This window comes from Vigna angularis, chromosome 6 (assembly GCF_016808095.1).
Source record: "Vigna angularis cultivar LongXiaoDou No.4 chromosome 6, ASM1680809v1, whole genome shotgun sequence".
NCBI classification, from domain to species: domain Eukaryota; kingdom Viridiplantae; phylum Streptophyta; class Magnoliopsida; order Fabales; family Fabaceae; genus Vigna; species Vigna angularis.
The window spans coordinates 21,077,842-21,096,965 of NC_068975.1; the positions used below are offsets into that span (position 1 = coordinate 21,077,842).

General features: G+C 35.5%; 2 protein-coding genes across 4 annotated transcripts; one reads left to right on the top strand and one right to left on the bottom strand.

The window, feature by feature from the left end:
• The first annotated feature begins 264 nt into the window (after nucleotides 1-264).
• LOC108342987 (uncharacterized) lies at nucleotides 265-9,285 on the top strand. 2 transcript variants are annotated; one of them, XM_017580955.2, is made up of 5 exons: nucleotides 265-422; nucleotides 1,014-1,328; nucleotides 6,791-6,992; nucleotides 8,515-8,743; nucleotides 8,934-9,285. In XM_017580955.2, the coding sequence occupies exons 1-5, from the start codon at nucleotides 336-338 to the stop codon at nucleotides 9,169-9,171; spliced, it is 1,071 nt and encodes a 356-aa protein (XP_017436444.1). In that variant the 5' UTR covers nucleotides 265-335; the 3' UTR covers nucleotides 9,172-9,285. The 2 variants fall into 2 exon arrangements, with proteins under 2 accessions (XP_017436444.1, XP_017436445.1); XM_017580956.2 differs by having other exon boundaries at nucleotides 6,860-6,992.
• A 1,195-nt stretch (nucleotides 9,286-10,480) lies between these two features.
• Nucleotides 10,481-14,716, bottom strand: LOC108343117 (nuclear transcription factor Y subunit A-1). Of its 2 annotated transcripts, none has more exons than XM_017581188.2 (6): nucleotides 14,458-14,716; nucleotides 13,371-13,659; nucleotides 13,110-13,222; nucleotides 12,858-12,929; nucleotides 12,439-12,603; nucleotides 10,481-11,311 (listed from the first exon to the last, which is right to left on the bottom strand). In XM_017581188.2, exons 2-6 carry the CDS (start codon nucleotides 13,645-13,647, stop codon nucleotides 10,934-10,936), a joined length of 1,005 nt encoding a protein of 334 aa, XP_017436677.1. In that variant the 5' UTR covers nucleotides 13,648-13,659; nucleotides 14,458-14,716; the 3' UTR covers nucleotides 10,481-10,933. The 2 variants fall into 2 exon arrangements, with proteins under 2 accessions (XP_017436677.1, XP_017436676.1); XM_017581187.2 differs by having other exon boundaries at nucleotides 14,462-14,715.
• Nucleotides 14,717-19,124: the final 4,408 nt, after the last annotated feature.

Consider the following 19,124-nt stretch of genomic DNA (forward strand, 5'->3'; position numbering starts at 1 on the left):
TGGATTGAGTCTTAAGAAACAAAATTTAATTAATTAAATTAATTTTAGTATTTTTATATGTGAAATTTTCCGAAGGTTAAAATCCAATAGAGTCTTTGTTCTTGTCGTTGCAATAATGGATAAAATATTTTCATGCTATTTATAAAATGTTAATTATAGAAAAAAATGTATTAAAAATTATACAATGCACTCCCTTTAGATTACATCCTTTAGAAATAAAAGTCTAATATAATAACATAAATATGTGAAAATCTTAAACTATATATGCTACTCTTTATAGTATTTATTACTTTATTAATTTGAATGAGAAAGAGTAGGGTAACAGCGACAAGAAAATGAAGAAGTCTTCGGGAGGCGCAGGTGACAAGAAGAGGCCCCGACGCTCCTCCGCACCAGATCCCGCCTCCGACGTCCCTCCTAGGGTTAGGGTTTCCATTTACCAACTACAATTTTCCACTTCCATTTTCCTCTATCTGCTATATTTCTCCCATTCTTAATCTCACTCTACGTCTTTTCCTCTATCCCACCAAAGCACATCTGATCAAATTTTGGGTTTCAATATGTTTTGGTGGTTTGAATTTCGGTAATGTGCTGATTGTAACCGCGGAAGAACGATAAGCACTATACTATTTGGCGAGAGTGTGTGTGATAGTGCCATGTTTTCAGCTCAATTTTTTCTTTAATTTCTCTAAATAGGGTTTTGTTGTGATTGTAACATTTTTTGCCATTTTCAATTTCACTAGTGTTTTTTATGGAGAAAGAGAATTTGGGAAGCAAGGTTGAGTTTTTATTAATATTTGATCTGGTGTGTGTGTAGTTTTTTTGGTTGATTTATGCTTCGATATATGCTGAAATTTCTATTTTTTCTTTTTGTCCCGTTTGTAGAATGTCATTGTGCAGGTCATGTTCAATTGAACCATGAATTTGAGTTATGCTATTTTGCCTCTTTTATTTACTGATAAACTAGCTGTTTCTGTTATTTTGTGACTTAGTTGGGGTTTCTTTGTTCTCAGAAACAAGCTGTCAAGAAAGATGTGTTCCAGGTGTTTGCTGAGAAAGTTAGAGACAACAAGGAATTGGTTTCGAGATGGGCTGTTCTACAGGAGACTCGTGTTGAGTATTTTAGAGGGAAGGATTTTGTGAACTTCTTGAAAAACAACCCGGAGCTCAAGGATATTCTAGAATCAGATAGGAATTTAGACACAGAGGAGATTGCCAACATTCTACTTGGGAAAAATCTTTTAGTGCGCTGTGATCGTGTTGTAAAAACTGTTCGTCCTGGGAAGAAAAAGTTGTCTACCTGGCCTGCACATTTGGAAATTTTCCCTGTTAGTGTTTTTTACTCTTGGTTTGAGCCTTATTTCTGCAATTATTGATATGCAGTGATTATATCAGAAAGAGTTCAACATGTATGTACTTAATGTAGTCTGTCAATATCTCAGAAATTTCTGACTCTGCATTATTGACCTGTTGGACGTTTCCTTTTACCCCTACAACTATGTTGCTGATTGAATCATTCAATTTTTTGTGGTGTTGATATATTCATTTTGGTTTTATCTGTAGAATAGGTTTGCTTGCATTATTGGGTGTCTATTTTTTAAATTTCTATGTAATAAGCTGGTGGTGCATTCATAGATAAGTATATTGTTTTGCTACCTATATGTGTATTCATGGAACAATTGTATTTTCATTTTACATATTTTTGCAATTCAGGATATTTTTAATCTTGAAAAAAATAAAGAAAACAACTTCAGGGAAGAAATATATGAACATTGTAAGGTATTCATGGAGTTTAAGTGCATTTCCTATGTTAAAACTATCACAATGTATGGTTTTTTCTCTGCCACAGTTTGTGACTAGGTTTATTTTTGTGCTTGAATTTAACAAAATTTGATTGTCTTTTGCAGTGCTGAAATGTAATATGTTTTTAGATATAGGCTCTGTAGGAGCCTATTGTTTACTGTTTATTGTTGATTACTGTTTTTCATTATTGTATAAGTATGTGTTTAGTGTGAAGATAATAATATGAAAAGAGAGTTTCTTTCTCTTAATTCTCCAAAATGGTATCAAGAGCCAAGCACCGGGGCTCTCTTCTGTAGACGCCATCAACCACCAGCCGCCGCCGTCGCCGCCGTTTTCGCCGTCGCCGCCGCCGGTACCCCATTTTCTCAGGAAAATTTAGGGGTTTTGTGCGCCTCCGTGAGCGCGACCCAACCCTGGTGGTCGCCGTCCCTGCAACGCCCTCACGCGCTGCCACGCGCCGCCGCAGCCCGCCAGATCTCGCGCGCGTACTGTTCACGCGCCGCCCTACGCTGGTCGGAATTTCACCGCGCATCTAGGGTTCCGCTCGCCTCACTCTCCTGAGCCTATATCTGATCTTACTTCCCTGTTTCAGTGGGTGTAATTGATACCTAGGGTTTTCTCTCTCCCAATAGTTGAATATCTCTCCAAGTCTGGTTCATTTTCCGATCTGTAATGGCATCTACTGCAATTAATTCCTCTCTATCTGCAACTCCTATCATTACATCTGCAAAACTCAACTGGAAAAATTATTTATCTTGGTCTTCTGCAGTGGAATTATGGTTTCTTGGTCAAGGACACCATGATCATCTAGAACAAGATATCTCTATGGTTCCAGATGAAGAAAAATCTCAATGGCAAAAATTGGATTTTCAGTTATGCGCAATTTTGTGGCAGTCAGTGGAGCAAGAGGTTTTAGATATCTTGAGACCCTATAAAACATGTTCATCATTCTGGAAGAGGGCAGAAGATATTTTTGCTAATGATGTACAACGTCTTTTTGATGCAACCCAAAGAGTAGCTTCTCTAAAACAAGTCAACCATGACATGGTTTCTCATATAGCAAAGGCTCGGGCTGCTGTAGAAGAATTAAAGAACTTCTTTGTAGCTGATTCATTAGAAGGGATCAATAAAAAGCTTGACAAGTTTTACATGGTCCTAATTCTGAGAAGCTTACACTCCGATTATGATCATGTACGTGATCAAGTTTTAGCTGGTGATCAAATCCCTTCAATGGATGGTTTGGTTACTCGACTTCTTCGAGTACCTCCATTGGTGAAAGATGAGAATTCAATCGATGTTATTGGAACATCAGCTATGATAATGCCACAAGGAAGAGGAGTGCCACAAGGAAGAGGAGTGCCACAAGGAAGAGGAGGAGGCAGAAGCAACCGAGGACGTGGTGGTCGTAGCATACGTCCTCCTCCTCAATGCACATACTGTAAGAAACTAGGCCATACTCGAGACAAATGTTATGTTCTACATGGATATCCAGACAAAGTTGCTCATGTGTCTAAATCTGGTGATCTAGAATCCATAATTTCAAATGAAGAATATGAAGAATTTTTACGTTACAAGTCTGGAAAACCGTCTAATCCTGGCCAATCCTCTGTCATGACTAGTGTGCCTACAGCCAGCCTATCTCAATCTGTGGAAGGTCATAATCCATGGATTCTGGACTCAGGTGCCTCAGACCATATCTCTGGTAACATTCCTTCATTTTCTTCATTGTCTTCTCCAAGAATTCCTCATCTCATTACCGTTGCCAATGGATCAAAAGTGAAATCTCAGGGAATTGGAACAGTTTCCTTATCTCCTTCACTAAGTTTAAATTCTGTGTTATATGTTCCCAATTGTCCATACAATTTAATCTCTTTGAGTCAGTTGACTCGTACCTTAAATTGTTCCATAACCTTTACGGCCAATTCTTTTGTTATACAGGAACATGGGACATGTCGTCTGATTGGAGAAGGACATGAGTCTCAAGGACTTTATTTCTTAAAACCTCATTCCTCAGTTTCCTGCTTTACCACTTCATCCCCCAAACTTCTGCATGATCGTCTAGGCCATCCAAGTTTGTTCAAGTTGAAGATGATGGTTCCAAGTCTCAAAAACATCCAAGTCTTAGATTGTGAATCTTGTCAATTAGGAAAACATGTTAGATCTTTCTATCCTAAAAGATCTGAAACACAGTGTGATTTTCCTTTCTCAATAATTCATTCAGATATTTGGGGACCAAGTCGTGTTACTTCATTTGGTTTTAATTATTTTGTAACCTTTATTGATGAATTCTCTCGATGTACTTGGGTTTATTTAATGAAAGAGAGATCTGAACTTTTGTCCATATTCAAGTCCTTTTTTATTGAAATTAAGAACCAATTTGGGAAGACAATTAAAATTCTTCGAAGTGATAATGCTAAGGAATACTTCTCTCTAGCATTTTCTTCATTCTTATCTTCCCAAGGAATTTTACACCAGTCAACCTGTCCTCACACTCCACAACAAAATGACATTGCAGAAAGAAAGAATAGACATCTCATTGAAACTGCACGTTCCTTAATGTTGAATACTAATGTTCCTGTACATCATTGGGACGATGCAGTCCTCACTGCCTGTTTTCTTATCAATAGGATGCCTTCTTCCTCTCTTAATAATAAAATTCCTCACTCTGTCATTTTTCCCAATGACACTTTATACCATGTTTCCCCACGTGTATTTGGGTGTATGTGTTTTGTTCATAATGTTTCTCCAGGTCTTGATAAGCTCTCAACAAAAGCTATCAAGTGTGTTTTCTTAGGATACTCTCGTCTTCAGAAAGGGTATAGATGTTATTCTCTCTCCACAAAGAGATATTATATGTCAGCTGATGTCACATTCTTTGAGGATACACCTTTTTTTTCTTCCTCCATGGAGGATCGTTCCTCTGTTCAACAAATGTTTCCTTTACCAACATGTGATCCTCTAATTATTCCTGATTCAGTACCTCAAAATCAAAATCCAAATAACATTGTTCCTCCACCTCTTATCACATATCAACGTCGAACCCAATCTCGAACTCCTAACACTGACGATCCTCGAGACTCAGATCCTTCTGCATCAGATCCTCAGACCATGGATCCTTCATCATCTTCACCTTCTACTGATTCAGATGATAACTGGCCCATTGCCCTCCGTAAAGGTATTCGTTCTACTCGCAATCCATATCCTATTTATAATTTTGTGAGTTATCATAACTTGTCTCCTACATATTTCTCCTTTGTTTCCTCATTATCATCGACTAAGGTTCCTAATAATATTCATGAGGCACTTGTTCATTCTGGATGGCGACAAGCCATGGTTGATGAGATGAAGGCACTTGAACACAATGGCACTTGGGATCTTGTCCCTCTTCCTCCTGATAAGAAGCCTGTTGGTTGTAGATGGATTTATACTGTTAAAGTTGGTCCTACTGGTAAAATTGATCGCCTTAAAGCTCGACTGGTAGCTAAGGGCTATACTCAAGTTTATGGCCAAGACTATTGTGATACTTTTTCTCCTGTGGCTAAAACCAGTACCGTTCGTATTTTTCTTGCTATGGCTGCCATTCGTCATTGGCCTCTTTATCAGTTAGACATTAAAAATGCCTTCCTTCATGGTGATCTGGAAGAGGAGATATACATGGAGCAACCTCCTGGATTTGTTGCTCAGGGGGAGTCTGGATTAGTTTGTAAGTTGCGTCGTTCCCTTTATGGCTTAAAGCAATCACCTCGAGCTTGGTTTGGTAAATTTAGTCAGGTGGTGCAAAAATTTGGACTGAAACGTTGTGAGGCGGATCATTCAGTGTTTTATGGTCACTATTCTCCTGACAAATGTGTTTATCTCATGGTGTATGTTGATGATATTGTTATTACAGGGAATGACATCACTAGAATTAATCAGTTAAAGAATCATCTGTTCAATCACTTTCAAACTAAAGATCTGGGTCGTCTAAAATATTTTCTTGGTATTGAAGTGGCACAGTCAAAAGAAGGTGTCATTATTTCACAAAGGAAATATGCTCTTGACATTTTAGAGGAAACAGGTCTGACAAATTGCAAGCCCATTGACAATCCCATGGACCCAAATCAAAAGTTAATGACAGATCAGGGTGAACCTTTCTCAGACCCAGAGAGATATAGAAGACTAGTTGGAAAACTCATTTATCTTACCATAACAAGACCTGATCTTTCTTATCCAGTTGGAGTTGTGAGTCAATTTATGCAAAATCCACATGTTGATCATTGGAATGCAGTACTTCGCATTCTCAGATACATAAAAGGAAGTCCAGGACAGGGTTTATTGTATGAGAACAAGGGAAACACTCGGATCGAAGGATATTGTGATGCAGATTGGGCTGGTAGTCCAATTGATCGAAGATCTACTACAGGATATTGTGTTTTACTTGGTGGGAACCTTGTATCTTGGAAAAGTAAGAAACAAAACGTTGTTGCTCGATCTAGTGCTGAAGCTGAATACCGATCTATGGCTCTGACTACATGTGAACTTGTGTGGATTAAACAACTTCTTCAAGAATTGAAGTTTTGTGAAAATGAGTAAATGAAACTGTACTGTGACAATCAAGCAGCTCTACACATTTCCTCCAATCCTGTGTTTCATGAGAGGACGAAACACATAGAAATTGACTGTCATTTTATTAGAGAGAAGTTGTTGTCAAAGGAACTGGTTACTGAATTTGTCAATTCTAATGAACAACTCGGAGACATGTTGACCAAATCTCTAAGGGGGCCTAGAATTCAATTCATATGTTCCAAGCTTGGGGCATATGACTTATATGCTCCAGCTTGAGGGGGAGTGTTGAAATGTAATATGTTTTTAGATATAGGCTCTGTAGGAGCCTATTGTTTACTGTTTATTGTTGATTACTGTTTTTCATTATTGTATAAGTATGTGTTTAGTGTGAAGATAATAATATGAAAAGAGAGTTTCTTTCTCTTAATTCTCCAAAATGCAGGAACAAGTATTTTCTGAAAATGATGCTTTCTTTGCATGGACGTTTGCTAAACGCCATCCGCTTTGGCAGACACTCCTCTCATTTTTCTGGCCTGTGTTAACGTTGGCTATATGCTTATTCCCTGTGTACCCTCATCGCTGCAAGCTATTGATACTTTACTCATGTGCTGGGATCCTTTTCCTCATCCTCTCTGTACTTTTGAGTAAGTTTTTCTTTCCTTTAATAGTTGATTTTTTTTGGCTACTTTCTTCATGTAGTTTAAGTTATTTAGTGTATGTGTTGCATGAGGTAGCTAGTACTATAACAGTGCAAAATTGCACAATTTTTAAAATTTAAAGATGTTGGAGATTCTCAACTAGAGATATGGCCAATTATAGGTTTGAATTATGTTTGAGGTTCACTTCCTAAGATAGTATTTGAGCTTTATTTTAAGGAAATTTTTTGGGACTATCATGTCACCTACTATGAGTCAGTCACCCACAAATATTTGGTCACACGATTGTGATGTTTAATTCTCAACATGAAGGGTAGTTGGAAATGTCACGTCTACTAGAGATATGACCAAACTATAGTGTATAAATAGTATAAATTTCACCTAATAAGCCAGTGGTGTGAGATTGAGTTAGAGTAAAAGTGCACTTTCTAAGAGAAGATATGAACATGTTAATATAACTTTTTAAACAATGAGTGAAAAAGCTTTCATTAGGAAACTACAAATCAATCTGATAACAATGAAAGCCTTTTACGGTAGGTGATTGAAAGTCGATCTATCATGACTATAATTCATGAGGTTTAGTCTTCAAATGAGGAAGAGGAAATTGGGTGCTTAGTTGAAATTTGAATTGTGTAAAGAATATAATAATAAAAATTGGAAAAATAGGATTCATTGTATGATTTTCATTCATATATTTTTGTGTACAAATACTCTGGTCATATAGCATCTCAATTCCTACAATTCAAGACTAAATTAAAAAAGTTCTGATTATATAATATTTTGTACTGCTATACAAACCTATTATTCAACTGGTCAAATATCTTCAACTCAACAATAAAGACATTCTAGAGTATCAGTATTGCAATATCTCATGAAAAGGAGAGGTTTGTGATTGTGATAAGTTACTAAAATATGGGAGATATTACATTTTAGTATTAGGTTTCTGTTTTTTTGAACTTCGAATGGGTTTTTATGAGTTAGGATGTTTGTGCAAAATAAAAGCAATGTAAGGAATGTTTGAGTTTTTGAATCCTAAACTGATACAAGAGGAGGTCATTTTTCAATAATAATGGAGATATGTGTGGAAAAATACATCTGCTGCATGGAATTTTTACTATTGAATAATTTTTGCCCTGTGCAGAAAAATATATGTCTCCTTCTGAGTTATACAGCTTGAAAGCCGGATGCTTTAGACCTGTGAAATAGGAGAATCCATCGCATGCACCTTGATTTCGCTTGGTTTTGGGTTTTGACAAACGTTTTCAAACTTATACTTTAAGTTGCTTTGTTTATGCACATCGCAACTCGTTGACTTCTGGAATGTATATATTGTCACAGTTGTTAGATGCTCAAGGAATAAGATATATTTCTTTGAACTTCTTGTGCTCTTGGCAGCCATAATTGTTTTTATTAGAAGTGGATTATTGTCTGAAATATGCTTTATTAAGGGCAGCACATTCTGGTTCAGTGCTTCCCTGGGCCTCATGAATTGTTTTTTTTAATGTTGTAGTAAGAGGTGCAATATTTGGTGCTTTATATATCATTCTTGGAAAGCGAATCTGGTTTTTCCCTAACATCCTTGCCGAGGAAGCAACACTTGGGGAGTTGTTTAGATTCTGGCCTAAGAAAGATGAAGAGGAGAAGCCCAAGTGGACAACGAGGATTTTCTATGCTGGGGTAGCTGTGCTGTTCATATTATTGCTGAGGCATCATGCACCTGATGAAGCTGCCAGAGCAAGGTACGCCCTAAACACTAACAACAATGGATGAAATGATTATATCATTTCACATTCTGACAGAAAAATAATCATAAACTGGAACTCAGCTTAAATTCCTTTTCAGTTGCATAAATCCATAAAATGGAAAAGCAAAACTATTTTTTGTTGGTCTTTTCTAACTGGTACAACATGTTGCTTTGGTTTTGTGCAGGTACCACAAGAGAGTATCTAACATCATTGACGATGTTCTTGAATGGTCCCCAACTTTAGCCTTGTCTGGGATGATGGATAAACAACAAAATGTGGCTAATGCCACGGGGTCTGCTGAAACTAGCAAAACTGGAGCAGAGCATGCAGCTGATGGTGATGATGAAAATAGTTTCATGGAACAATATAATAATACCGAAGAAGTGATAGAGGATGTGGATGACGATAAACAGCATGATTAAAGGTTAATCATATATACCTAAATGAAATATATGTAGTGACTAGTTCACAATTTTCCTTTTGAGTGTAAAAGTACCATGTATGAAATAATAACATAAAAGTGGTTCGCTTTCAAATCGATGCTCTTAACGGATGATTTTTTTCTGCTTCTCATGCGCGCGCCCAAGTTAAAATGGCAGAGGTTAGTTTTTGTCTGATAGGTAAAAAATGTTTTAAATATATTAATTTAAAATAAAGATTACATTTTATAAGTGAAGTAGATTAATTATTTTATTTTATAGCACAAACTCTCATGAAGACTCAATTATTATTGTACGGAAAACATATGTTTATAAATATTGGGAAATGTCATCATAATCTGGCAATGCCGAAAAAACATTTTTTAAATGGTTTGTCGTTTACTAATATATTGTTTTCCAAAGTAACACTTTAATGTTACTTTTATCCTTGAATAGTCTGATTTGATTCCTAGAAGTCTGTGCATGTACTTTAGTTTCTGAAGTTATTAATTTTCTAGTAAATTAGTCCTTTGAATTTGACCAGATTTTGGTAACATTTATCATGAAGCTTAGAAGTAAGGACGAAAATAGGTTAAATAATTTCAATATTTACGACCTAATTCGTATAAGATATATCGTTAGCTACACTATTTAGCAAAAAGATAATGACCCAGACTTTCAAAAACTATCTTTAGAGAAGTTGGTTATCCTACGATAAGCTTATCCGTCCAAATATTTTTTTTAGAATTTATTTTAAGAACTAAAACATTTTTTTTGTTATTGTGGTTCTAATAATTTCAAGTGTTAAAGAATGTGGATCCATGTTTTAGTTTTTCCTTCACTAATCTAATGCATGCGTTTTTACCATGTTACACCCAAAATAAACTACTCGAAGCTGGAAGTGGAGAAATCAGAACGAGCACGACATTGATATTTTCTTTACTTCAGTAATAAAACATGGGAATAATACTTATTGATAACTTTTGAAGTCAATAGATTACATTTTTTAACGCAAGCGCCTCTCATTTTAATATTTGAATGAAAAAACATATACACATTTGTCCTACAAGCTAAGTGACCAAGGAATAGCATGTACTTCAAGTTTAGATAAAAGCACCTTTATTCTCCCCCATTTGAACAGACTCCCACTTATATTATAATATATAAGACTAATCAGATGAGGAAATCTTGCTCACTTCTACAAAAGACCAAACTTACGTTTGAAGATGCTAGAAATATTACTTTTTTATTCATGAAAATTTTGATTCTGTAGAACAATGACTAGCGAAAAATTAAAACAAAGGCCAATAAATGCTGTAATAACTAAAAGCATGTTCATTAACACTTGAAATTAAAACTATGACGTCTCATGTTAACATTAACAGCCAGTTGAACTACACAATAAACCAGTCAAACATAGTGTTGGTACATCAAGAGTTTGCTTCTTCTAACCTGATCATCATCCATCCAAGTTGGTTGAAGTTGGAGTTGACTAACCACTATAAAACTGTACAAAATTAAAAATGAGCAAAGAAAGAAGGATTGATTGACCGACTTCAACAGAAATCACAAATATCAATAATCAATCACTCTTTTCGCTCCCCCATAATATCATTCACACCACAAACACAAGAACAAAGCCAAGAATGATTTGCCGTTTGGCACATATATTGCCAAGAATGTTTACAGATAACCAAGGTATTCACCAATATGTCTCTAGGATATAAACCAACCTCGGCCTCTAAACCCCCCCATCAATTGTGGTTTAGTTCTGACCTGAACGGTCCCCTTCCTCCACTCTTTCACCTGAGGATGAATGATACACCGAAGATTGCAAACCGTGATGATTATTGTAAGAGCCACTGCCATTTTGGAAACTAGGTGCTTCGAACCTGTTCTGTACTTTTGCTGCTCTTGCATCTTGTTGCATGTTAGGAGAATTCCAGGTTTCCGCAGAGTCAGAATGCAAAGGTTCAGAACCAGATGAACTAATTGATTGTGATGACAGGACAGAGTCAGCACCATTATCCTTTTCCTTGCCTGAGTTGTTTGAACCCTCAGCATCGGATTTCTTTGCAAATCGTCCTCCGGTACCCCTCACCCGTCTCATAGCATGCTGGTGCCGAGACTCGTGAAGATATGGCTGAGACACAGATGTTAGCACAGCCCAATAGTGCAATAGTGATCCAGAAAATATCAAACACAACAGTGGCACAAGTAGAACTAAATTCCATGTCCCATAAAAAACATTTTCAACATGGTAAGTAAAAAGAATACGCTACTTAATTCCTGTTTTGATTCTCAGTTTCAAACATATTACTGTTGGAATAAAGTTAACTGCATATGATGTTTACCACTGAAAGGCAAAATTAGAGAGGAGTCCACAGAAGTTAATATAGAAAAATCATTATAAGAGATACTAGGTTGTTACGAGAGAAATCAGAGATTGGAATGAAAACCGTGAGGAAAGTTTATATAGAGTCATTCATTACATTGGTCATGCATGAATAGAGAATATTTTATTTCCTCTACTAAAAATTTCATGTCTACAATAAATACAGAATATATTATTCTGGTTTTCAACATAGGTTATAACAAGGTTGTTAACGTTTATGCAGTGTTTTCCGCTGCCTGCATTGCAATGCTATTTATTTTACCACTCCTGACTTCCTTGAGACTACAATAACAGATCCTAGCAAAAAATATATTGGAAGTTGTTCTTATTTACATTTATTTTTATTCAGCCTATTACACAATAGATGTTCATTCATAAATATTTTCACAGTTCCAACTTCCAATTTGGAATAAAGGAGAACCAATTTGTCACATCTTTAATTCAGCATAGTCATGGACATTACTGCAATGGATATTGATGCACAAGCATCTCGACCTACACACGTTGAAATATGGTCATGCTGTACAATGGTACAACATGACAACAGGAATCTCACATTCCACTAGCTTTTTTTTTCATCTAAACATGGTCAGTGTTCAAGATTATATTACACCCTTTGGCAAACAGAATTACATTCACGAGGTAGACTTCTTTTTTACTTCCATTGCATCTTTGGTAGAAAACCTTCACACATAGATTAGATAAAATTAATCCATGTCCCAATGATTTTCCTTTTTAGATCAGCAGAGAGTTATAAGTTTTAGTACACAAGTACAGTAAAAGAAGACATGGCTTAAAAAATATCTGACGTAAAATGTGGTTAGATATCACTTGTTCAAATAGTAGTTACAATAACAAAGACAACACATTTGTACCTTTCTAGATTTTATTAGCTTCCTTTCAAGTTCTGCTTTAGCACGGGCTTGTCTTCGCCTCAGAATTCCTTGGTACTGTTTGGCATTCACATATACAGGCTCTTGAGCCATCTCAAGGGGCAAAGGCATTCTGGCATGAGGCATTCCTATAAAAGGAGGATATCCCTAATGGTAAAAAAAAATTATTTGGTTACTTATCTACTATCCAAATATGACCAATGCTTTAAACAAGAAAATAGATCAAACAGAATGAAACAAATTTATAGTTATTACAAGAACATATCTGTTCAGGATTATATGCTAACCATATTTCTTATTACACAAATTTGAGGAAATTGCAAATCAGTAACTGTTATACTATGACCTGTATATGCAATCATAACCTTTGATAAAGTATTTGCACAAGATTAATTACATACCAACTGCTGGTGACCATAAGCTGCCATCATGCCCCCATAATACGGATCTTGATAAGGATTTGTAGCACATGCCTGTATCAAAAAATTTAAAGAGTCCAATCCATTCCACAAAACATGCAGCAATAAATTCTACTACATATTTTCTATAAAATGATATGCATGAGTCAGCAAGAATTTATGCTATTAATGCACTCTATATTTGGACCATGTTTAAATGTTAAAAAAGTGATGAGACCAAAGGAAAAGACTAACAATTGAATGACCAACAAGTTCCAGCTGCGGTGTCTGAGTAAGGCATTCTTCACGCATGGATGGTGCAGATGATGCAGTATGCTGGGTCCCTTGCTGTTCTTGCCCATAATTTCCTGCAAAGTAAAAAATACAACGTATTAATAGTTGGAAGAATGAAAAAGTTACAAAATACAAAATTAAAAAGTAACAATTCATTTGATTATGTTCCCTAATTTCATTTCCATCATGTGTCTTTAAATGGTTAAATGATACTCTAAGCACCTGGTTCGTTAGGAGCAGTACGCTGCGATTCTTTAGTGGCATCATCATCTTCCTCATTCATCCCGCTATTGGACAAAGACTGGCCTTCTTCATTGGACTCAGAATCACCATTAGGGCACTCAAGAGATGACGAATTGGATGCATTTGCCCCAGCCATTGTTTGGGCCAAGGGATTGTAACCAATACCGCGCCACCAAGGCTCGGAATAAACACTTCCAGGTTGAAAGGAATGAGGATCTGACCTCAGTCGATTTGCAGTTTCAGACTTGGACTGCATGTCTACAGATCCCTACAAAAGCAACACAGTGATGCACAAAATCATATTCCTTACACTAAGACAAAGCCAACTGATAGTAAAACAAAACTGATAACCTTTACGAGAATAAATTCAATCTCCGGGGGGGGAGGGGGGGGGGGGGGGGGGGGGGGGGGATGATAAAAACCAACCAGCAACCCACACCGAAATTGATCATGATTCATCATAAAATCAAACAAGCCTTTTTTTTAACCAGCTAAAAGTAACAAAGCTGGAATTCATTCATTTTGTGTACAATAGACAACATCTATCAAATGATAGTTACATCTGTAGATATAAAGCAGGGGAACAAAAACTCAAACACTATCTTAAATTTTTAAAGCCGTATTAGTCAAACAGACAACCGAACAGAAGCACAGGAAGACCATAGCATACATCAACAGCATATGTTATCCAACTGTCGGTCAGTGCCAGACAACCAACCGCACACTACCTACGAAGCTCAGCCTCGCCAAATTTCAACAAATTTGTCACTTTACACCACCCCAAAACACTCAATTCTCCCCACATTCACACACAACCCTATTTCAGCTAAATTCCCCTTCCCGCCACGAAAAAAATATATATTTCGTGATTCCATTCAAGAATTCCCACATCACAGCTCAACCAGTCAACAAATTCTCCGACCAATCTTCAAAAATTCACACAGGAAGAACGAAGCCGAAAACCCTAATCCCCAAAAGACTCTGACAGAAACGAATCACGCAATTAAACGAAACCCCCAAATCAATCGAGAGAAGAATCGAGTGAAAAGAATACCAGAGTACTTACTTACCAAGAGAAAGAACAGAAAACCCTAGATTTTGGGTCCTCAGATTCTGATAGAAAATTCAAAAGGCGCTATCTTGATTCCTCTCTCTCTGTCTCTCACGCGTACACTCTCAAATTAGCACCAGAAATTAATTAATAGCAGCAACACCAATTACAATAGAGAAAGTTTAAATAAAAAAAAATTGAAACAAAAGTTCAATGAAAAAAAGATAAGAAAATTTGTAAAATAACAAACTTAACACTCTCACAAAGTCTTTGGGTCTTGGTCTTTTTAAGTCTTCAGTCCTCAAACTGCATTTTCCTTTATTTAATCAATTAATTATTTTTTTTTCTTCAACAAAGAAGGGTAATGATGACGTCACCTACCTGTGGGGTCACCAAGGACACGTGGAGGAGGGGAACCGGCAGTGCCGGTGGCAAGAGAGGGTGCGTCGTGTGAGACAGAGGTGAAGCGTGACCGGGGATAGTGGGTTGGGATTGAGGGTGAGGGCTGCGGGTGAGGTTATCAGGGCCCTTGAGAGGAACCCAACAAAAGAAAAATGTGGCCCACGTTACACGCACTTGAGCAGCACAAGTCCGCGAAACGCGTGGCCTCTGTGTGGGGACCACAACTTCCACCGCTGACAGCAACCTCAGACACGTGTTTGAGACGAATTCAATTAGTTTTTTACACTGATTTTAGTCAGTTTTTATGATTTGAACGACTAACTTTATTTTTTTTCTAAATATAAAAGGAATTAATTAAAAATTGAGTAAAGTTAATTAAAATTATTGTGATTGTTTTTAGAAAAATAATTAATGAATCCGTTGAGATGAAAATACATTTAATATTAGTAGAGAAAGTTAATTTTTTTTTCACAAAAGGAAAAATATTAATTATATTTATTTTTATTCAGTCTAACAAATATATTAAAAATACAGTTCAGTAAAATTTATTAAACATGTTTATTCTCTATTAGTCCATGTTTACATCTATTTGAACAATTTATAACTAATTTTTAGTTATTATAATTATTGTTTATATTAAGATATTATATTATTGTCAGTAACTTATTTGTTATTATTACTCTAATTATAACATAGGTTCATTATCTCTATTGATCCTACAAATACAATTATTATTCTTAAAAAAGTATTTAAACTTTTTTAATGACTTAAACATTGAAATGTCTATACAAGTGAATTTTCCTCTTTATATAATAAGGATTTAATTTAGGTCATAAAAAATATTTAAATCACCATTAAAATCTTATCACCTATTTGTAAATTCATGCCATCTCATAAAATTAATATTAAATCATTATTAATCATCAATAGTAATAATAATAGAATTAAATAATATGCATTAATTCTATTTTATTAAAATTGAAAAATGTCGAAAATATTTAATTTTAGGTATTTTTACTATAAGAAAAATAATTTTAAATTAATTAACGCAATCTAATTCTGATTGAATTAGGTTCTTAAAAGAAAGAAAAAATCCATCCAGCTTAATTAAGTTTAGTTGGATTGGAAAAAGGGAAATTGACCAACTTCAACACATATCTTGTATATATATATATATATATCCTAGATACAATGAGTTCTACAAAATCATGATAACTTTACATTATTATCTGTCAGAATCATTAAAATCCACTCAAGGACCGTCTTAGTGGATTGCATGTGTCAAGAAGGGTCCGACATGCAGATGATGGAAGGCAGGTGTGAGCAACTGAGTGGTCATTCGGTTTTGACACTGGAGGAAAAACTCTAAGTTTTCAAACTTCACGCCACTTTCTGCATGCACTCTTCTTCCCCAGAATTCTGAAAATTTCATTCTCTCCTCCTTCTCTGTAACAATCTCATTCTTCTTTCTACAAATTTTTACCTTTTCTTTCCTCCGATCATCATTCAGGCACCATTTCCACTCTTCCGGTGTCAAGAGCTTTCGATTGAACCGATCAGTTTGTGAAGCTGAGCTGGTAAGTTCTTCTCTTCACTCAACCGTGCGGTTTTCTAGACATGCAAACCAAGTTCTGGTTTCATGTGTTGATCACTCTTCTAAAATTAGTAGTTCTGATAGTGTTTTGGTTTTACTTGGTTTAGTTTTGGAGAATTGTTGAGCGTTGAGGGTAGAAGGATTTGTATAGGTGAATCAGTAATCCTACCTGTGAACGTTCGGTCACATTAGAGGTAAGGGAAGCTTATATAATTTGATTTTATTCTTGTTCATAAATACTGGTATGCTTGTTTGCTTTGTTGAATGAAATATGAAGTATGACTGTTACTATGTTTTGGTTTTATGAATGTATTAAGATAAATGCTGAAGATTTTATTAATAAGAGTATGAATTCTAAAGTAAGTAATTCCATATGAAAATTTATGTTCATCACTGAATGGTCTTTGACCGTTCGGTTTCCTCGTGGACTTGGTTGGAACTGGATTCTTTCATTTGAATGGAATTCCAGTTGAGGATCGAGCGTCTTCGTTTAGTAATATTTATATATATGCGTTCAACCAAGGATATTCGTTCCTTGGTATTATGTTATAAATTTAAGTATATGAAATTGTATAATTCGTTCGTTCTTGAACATTAGTTAAATGATATCTTATATTTATCAAGCCTTATTCTATAAATTAAGTTGTGCTCGGTTTTACGTCAAGCGCTTGTTCTCCTTTCAGTAATCTATCTTGATAATAAGAGTGTTCGTCCAAACTCAATAGTGTTCACTCTCTACCGTGCTCGGTCTTTGATTGACATTCGGTTTTTCTTGATGTTAAACTCATAAATAAGCTAAGTATTTACAGCGTTCGGTTTCTTCATATGATTCTTTTAAGTACTATCCTTTGAATGTCTTGCAGTGTCTGTCTCCATTGGTTTTGGCCTAGAGTCTTAGTACTCGGCCTAGGCTTTACGGTGTTCAGTCTAAACGCTCATGAGTCAGTTCATTAAATTGGGTCACCTTGTAAATAACGTTCGATTCTTTTAGTCTTGAGAAATATTATTGAAATCGGTCTCTTCCCAACCCCGATAGTCACTCTCTCGGTTTTGATCCGTTTTGGAACTGGAAACCTCTCGGTCTCACTTCAAGTGTTCGGTCTCGTTCGGGGTTGAAGATTGATGTTCGGTATTTTGTATCCTTAGGGATCTTCGTTTGCATTGAGGTTTAATAATGAAAGATGATGGAATATGATGTAGAAGAAATGAGTATGGTTATGAACGAGTATTCCGGGGAGGAATATCTCATAAATATATATTGGAATTGGTAAAGTATGAATGTGGGCATGCTAAGCTGGCGGTTCATCCTGATATTCCGTGATTACTCGTTCTTACGTAGAGAAGGGTAAGTCATGTGTGGGAATGGCAGGAGGTCCTAGTCCTTATGGTTAATTTGGACAGATAGGACTAACCTCGGGTGGCAGCTGTTGAGGGTATCCCAGTTACTACATCACCCGGGTGCACGAACGTCGTGGCTACACAAAGTTCATACAGTCCGGACAATCAAAGTCTAGTATTAGGCTTTGCATGAAAGAGTTAATGAGTTATCTTGTTTAAATTGATTGAGTGAGATATATGTTGATAATTGAATTAAATTACATAAGCTTACCCTATGTTTCCTGTCTTGTCTGTTTTGTATGTTCGGTTGTCTTTCTGTTACAATGATCATCCATGTGGATGTGAGTAGAAGGAGACGAGCTGTTGGAAGAAGCGCTGGAAGAAGAAAATTTAGTCGAGGTAGAAGTTAAGACCGAACAGTACAATCGTTCGGTCAGTATTTTAGTTTAGTTGTACGATGATCGTTCGATCATCTTTTCCTTTTTCTTTTGTAAGACCGTTCGGTATAGGTCTTTTGTAAACCGTTCGGTCAAGATTGCATCTTTGTGCAGTTTTAACTTTCTCGTTATTTTCTGTAAGGCCGTTCAGTCATAAGCGCACAACCTATTTCTTGTAAGACTGAGCTGTAATATTATTAGATGTGATTATTCTATTGTATGGTTTTACACTGTATTTTTGGGATGTTACATTATCTTTTAACATATAAGATTGTTTTAGTAGTTTTAGGATATTTTTTATAAGTTTAATTAGTAATTTAGTTTTGATATCTTTAATTGTTTTGGATGAGTTTTTATATAAGGAGAAAGTTGAGAACACACGTTTGAGCTCAATTTATATAAGAATTTTATACTATTTTTAATTTAAAATGGTTTATGGGTCTTTATACCTATATATACTGAATTTGATGGTGTCGGTATGATATGAGACTAGACTCGGTATACAATTACTTAAAACTTTTATAATTTTTTTTTCATATTGTATTTATATGAGTTGGTCACAAAAGCTAACTATTAACTTTGATGTTATTACGAGTCTCTTTATCGAGAAAAAAAATTCACTAGGGAGACATAATACTAGGGAAACTTGAATCCAACTTAAATAGAGAATTGACATCACTTCTAAAATTTAAGATAATGAGTTTTATTGGGCTTCTCGTTGACGCGATCAAATTAATACTACTAAATTATAGAAACTTCAATATTGCTAAGATAATACCCAACAAAATATAAGAAGGGTTAGTAAAATAATAAAGAAGATAAAAATAAAGAAAAGATTAAAGAACACAAAAGATAAAAAAAGGAAATTTATAAAGATATTTAAAAAGATAAAAAAAATGATAAAAAAATAG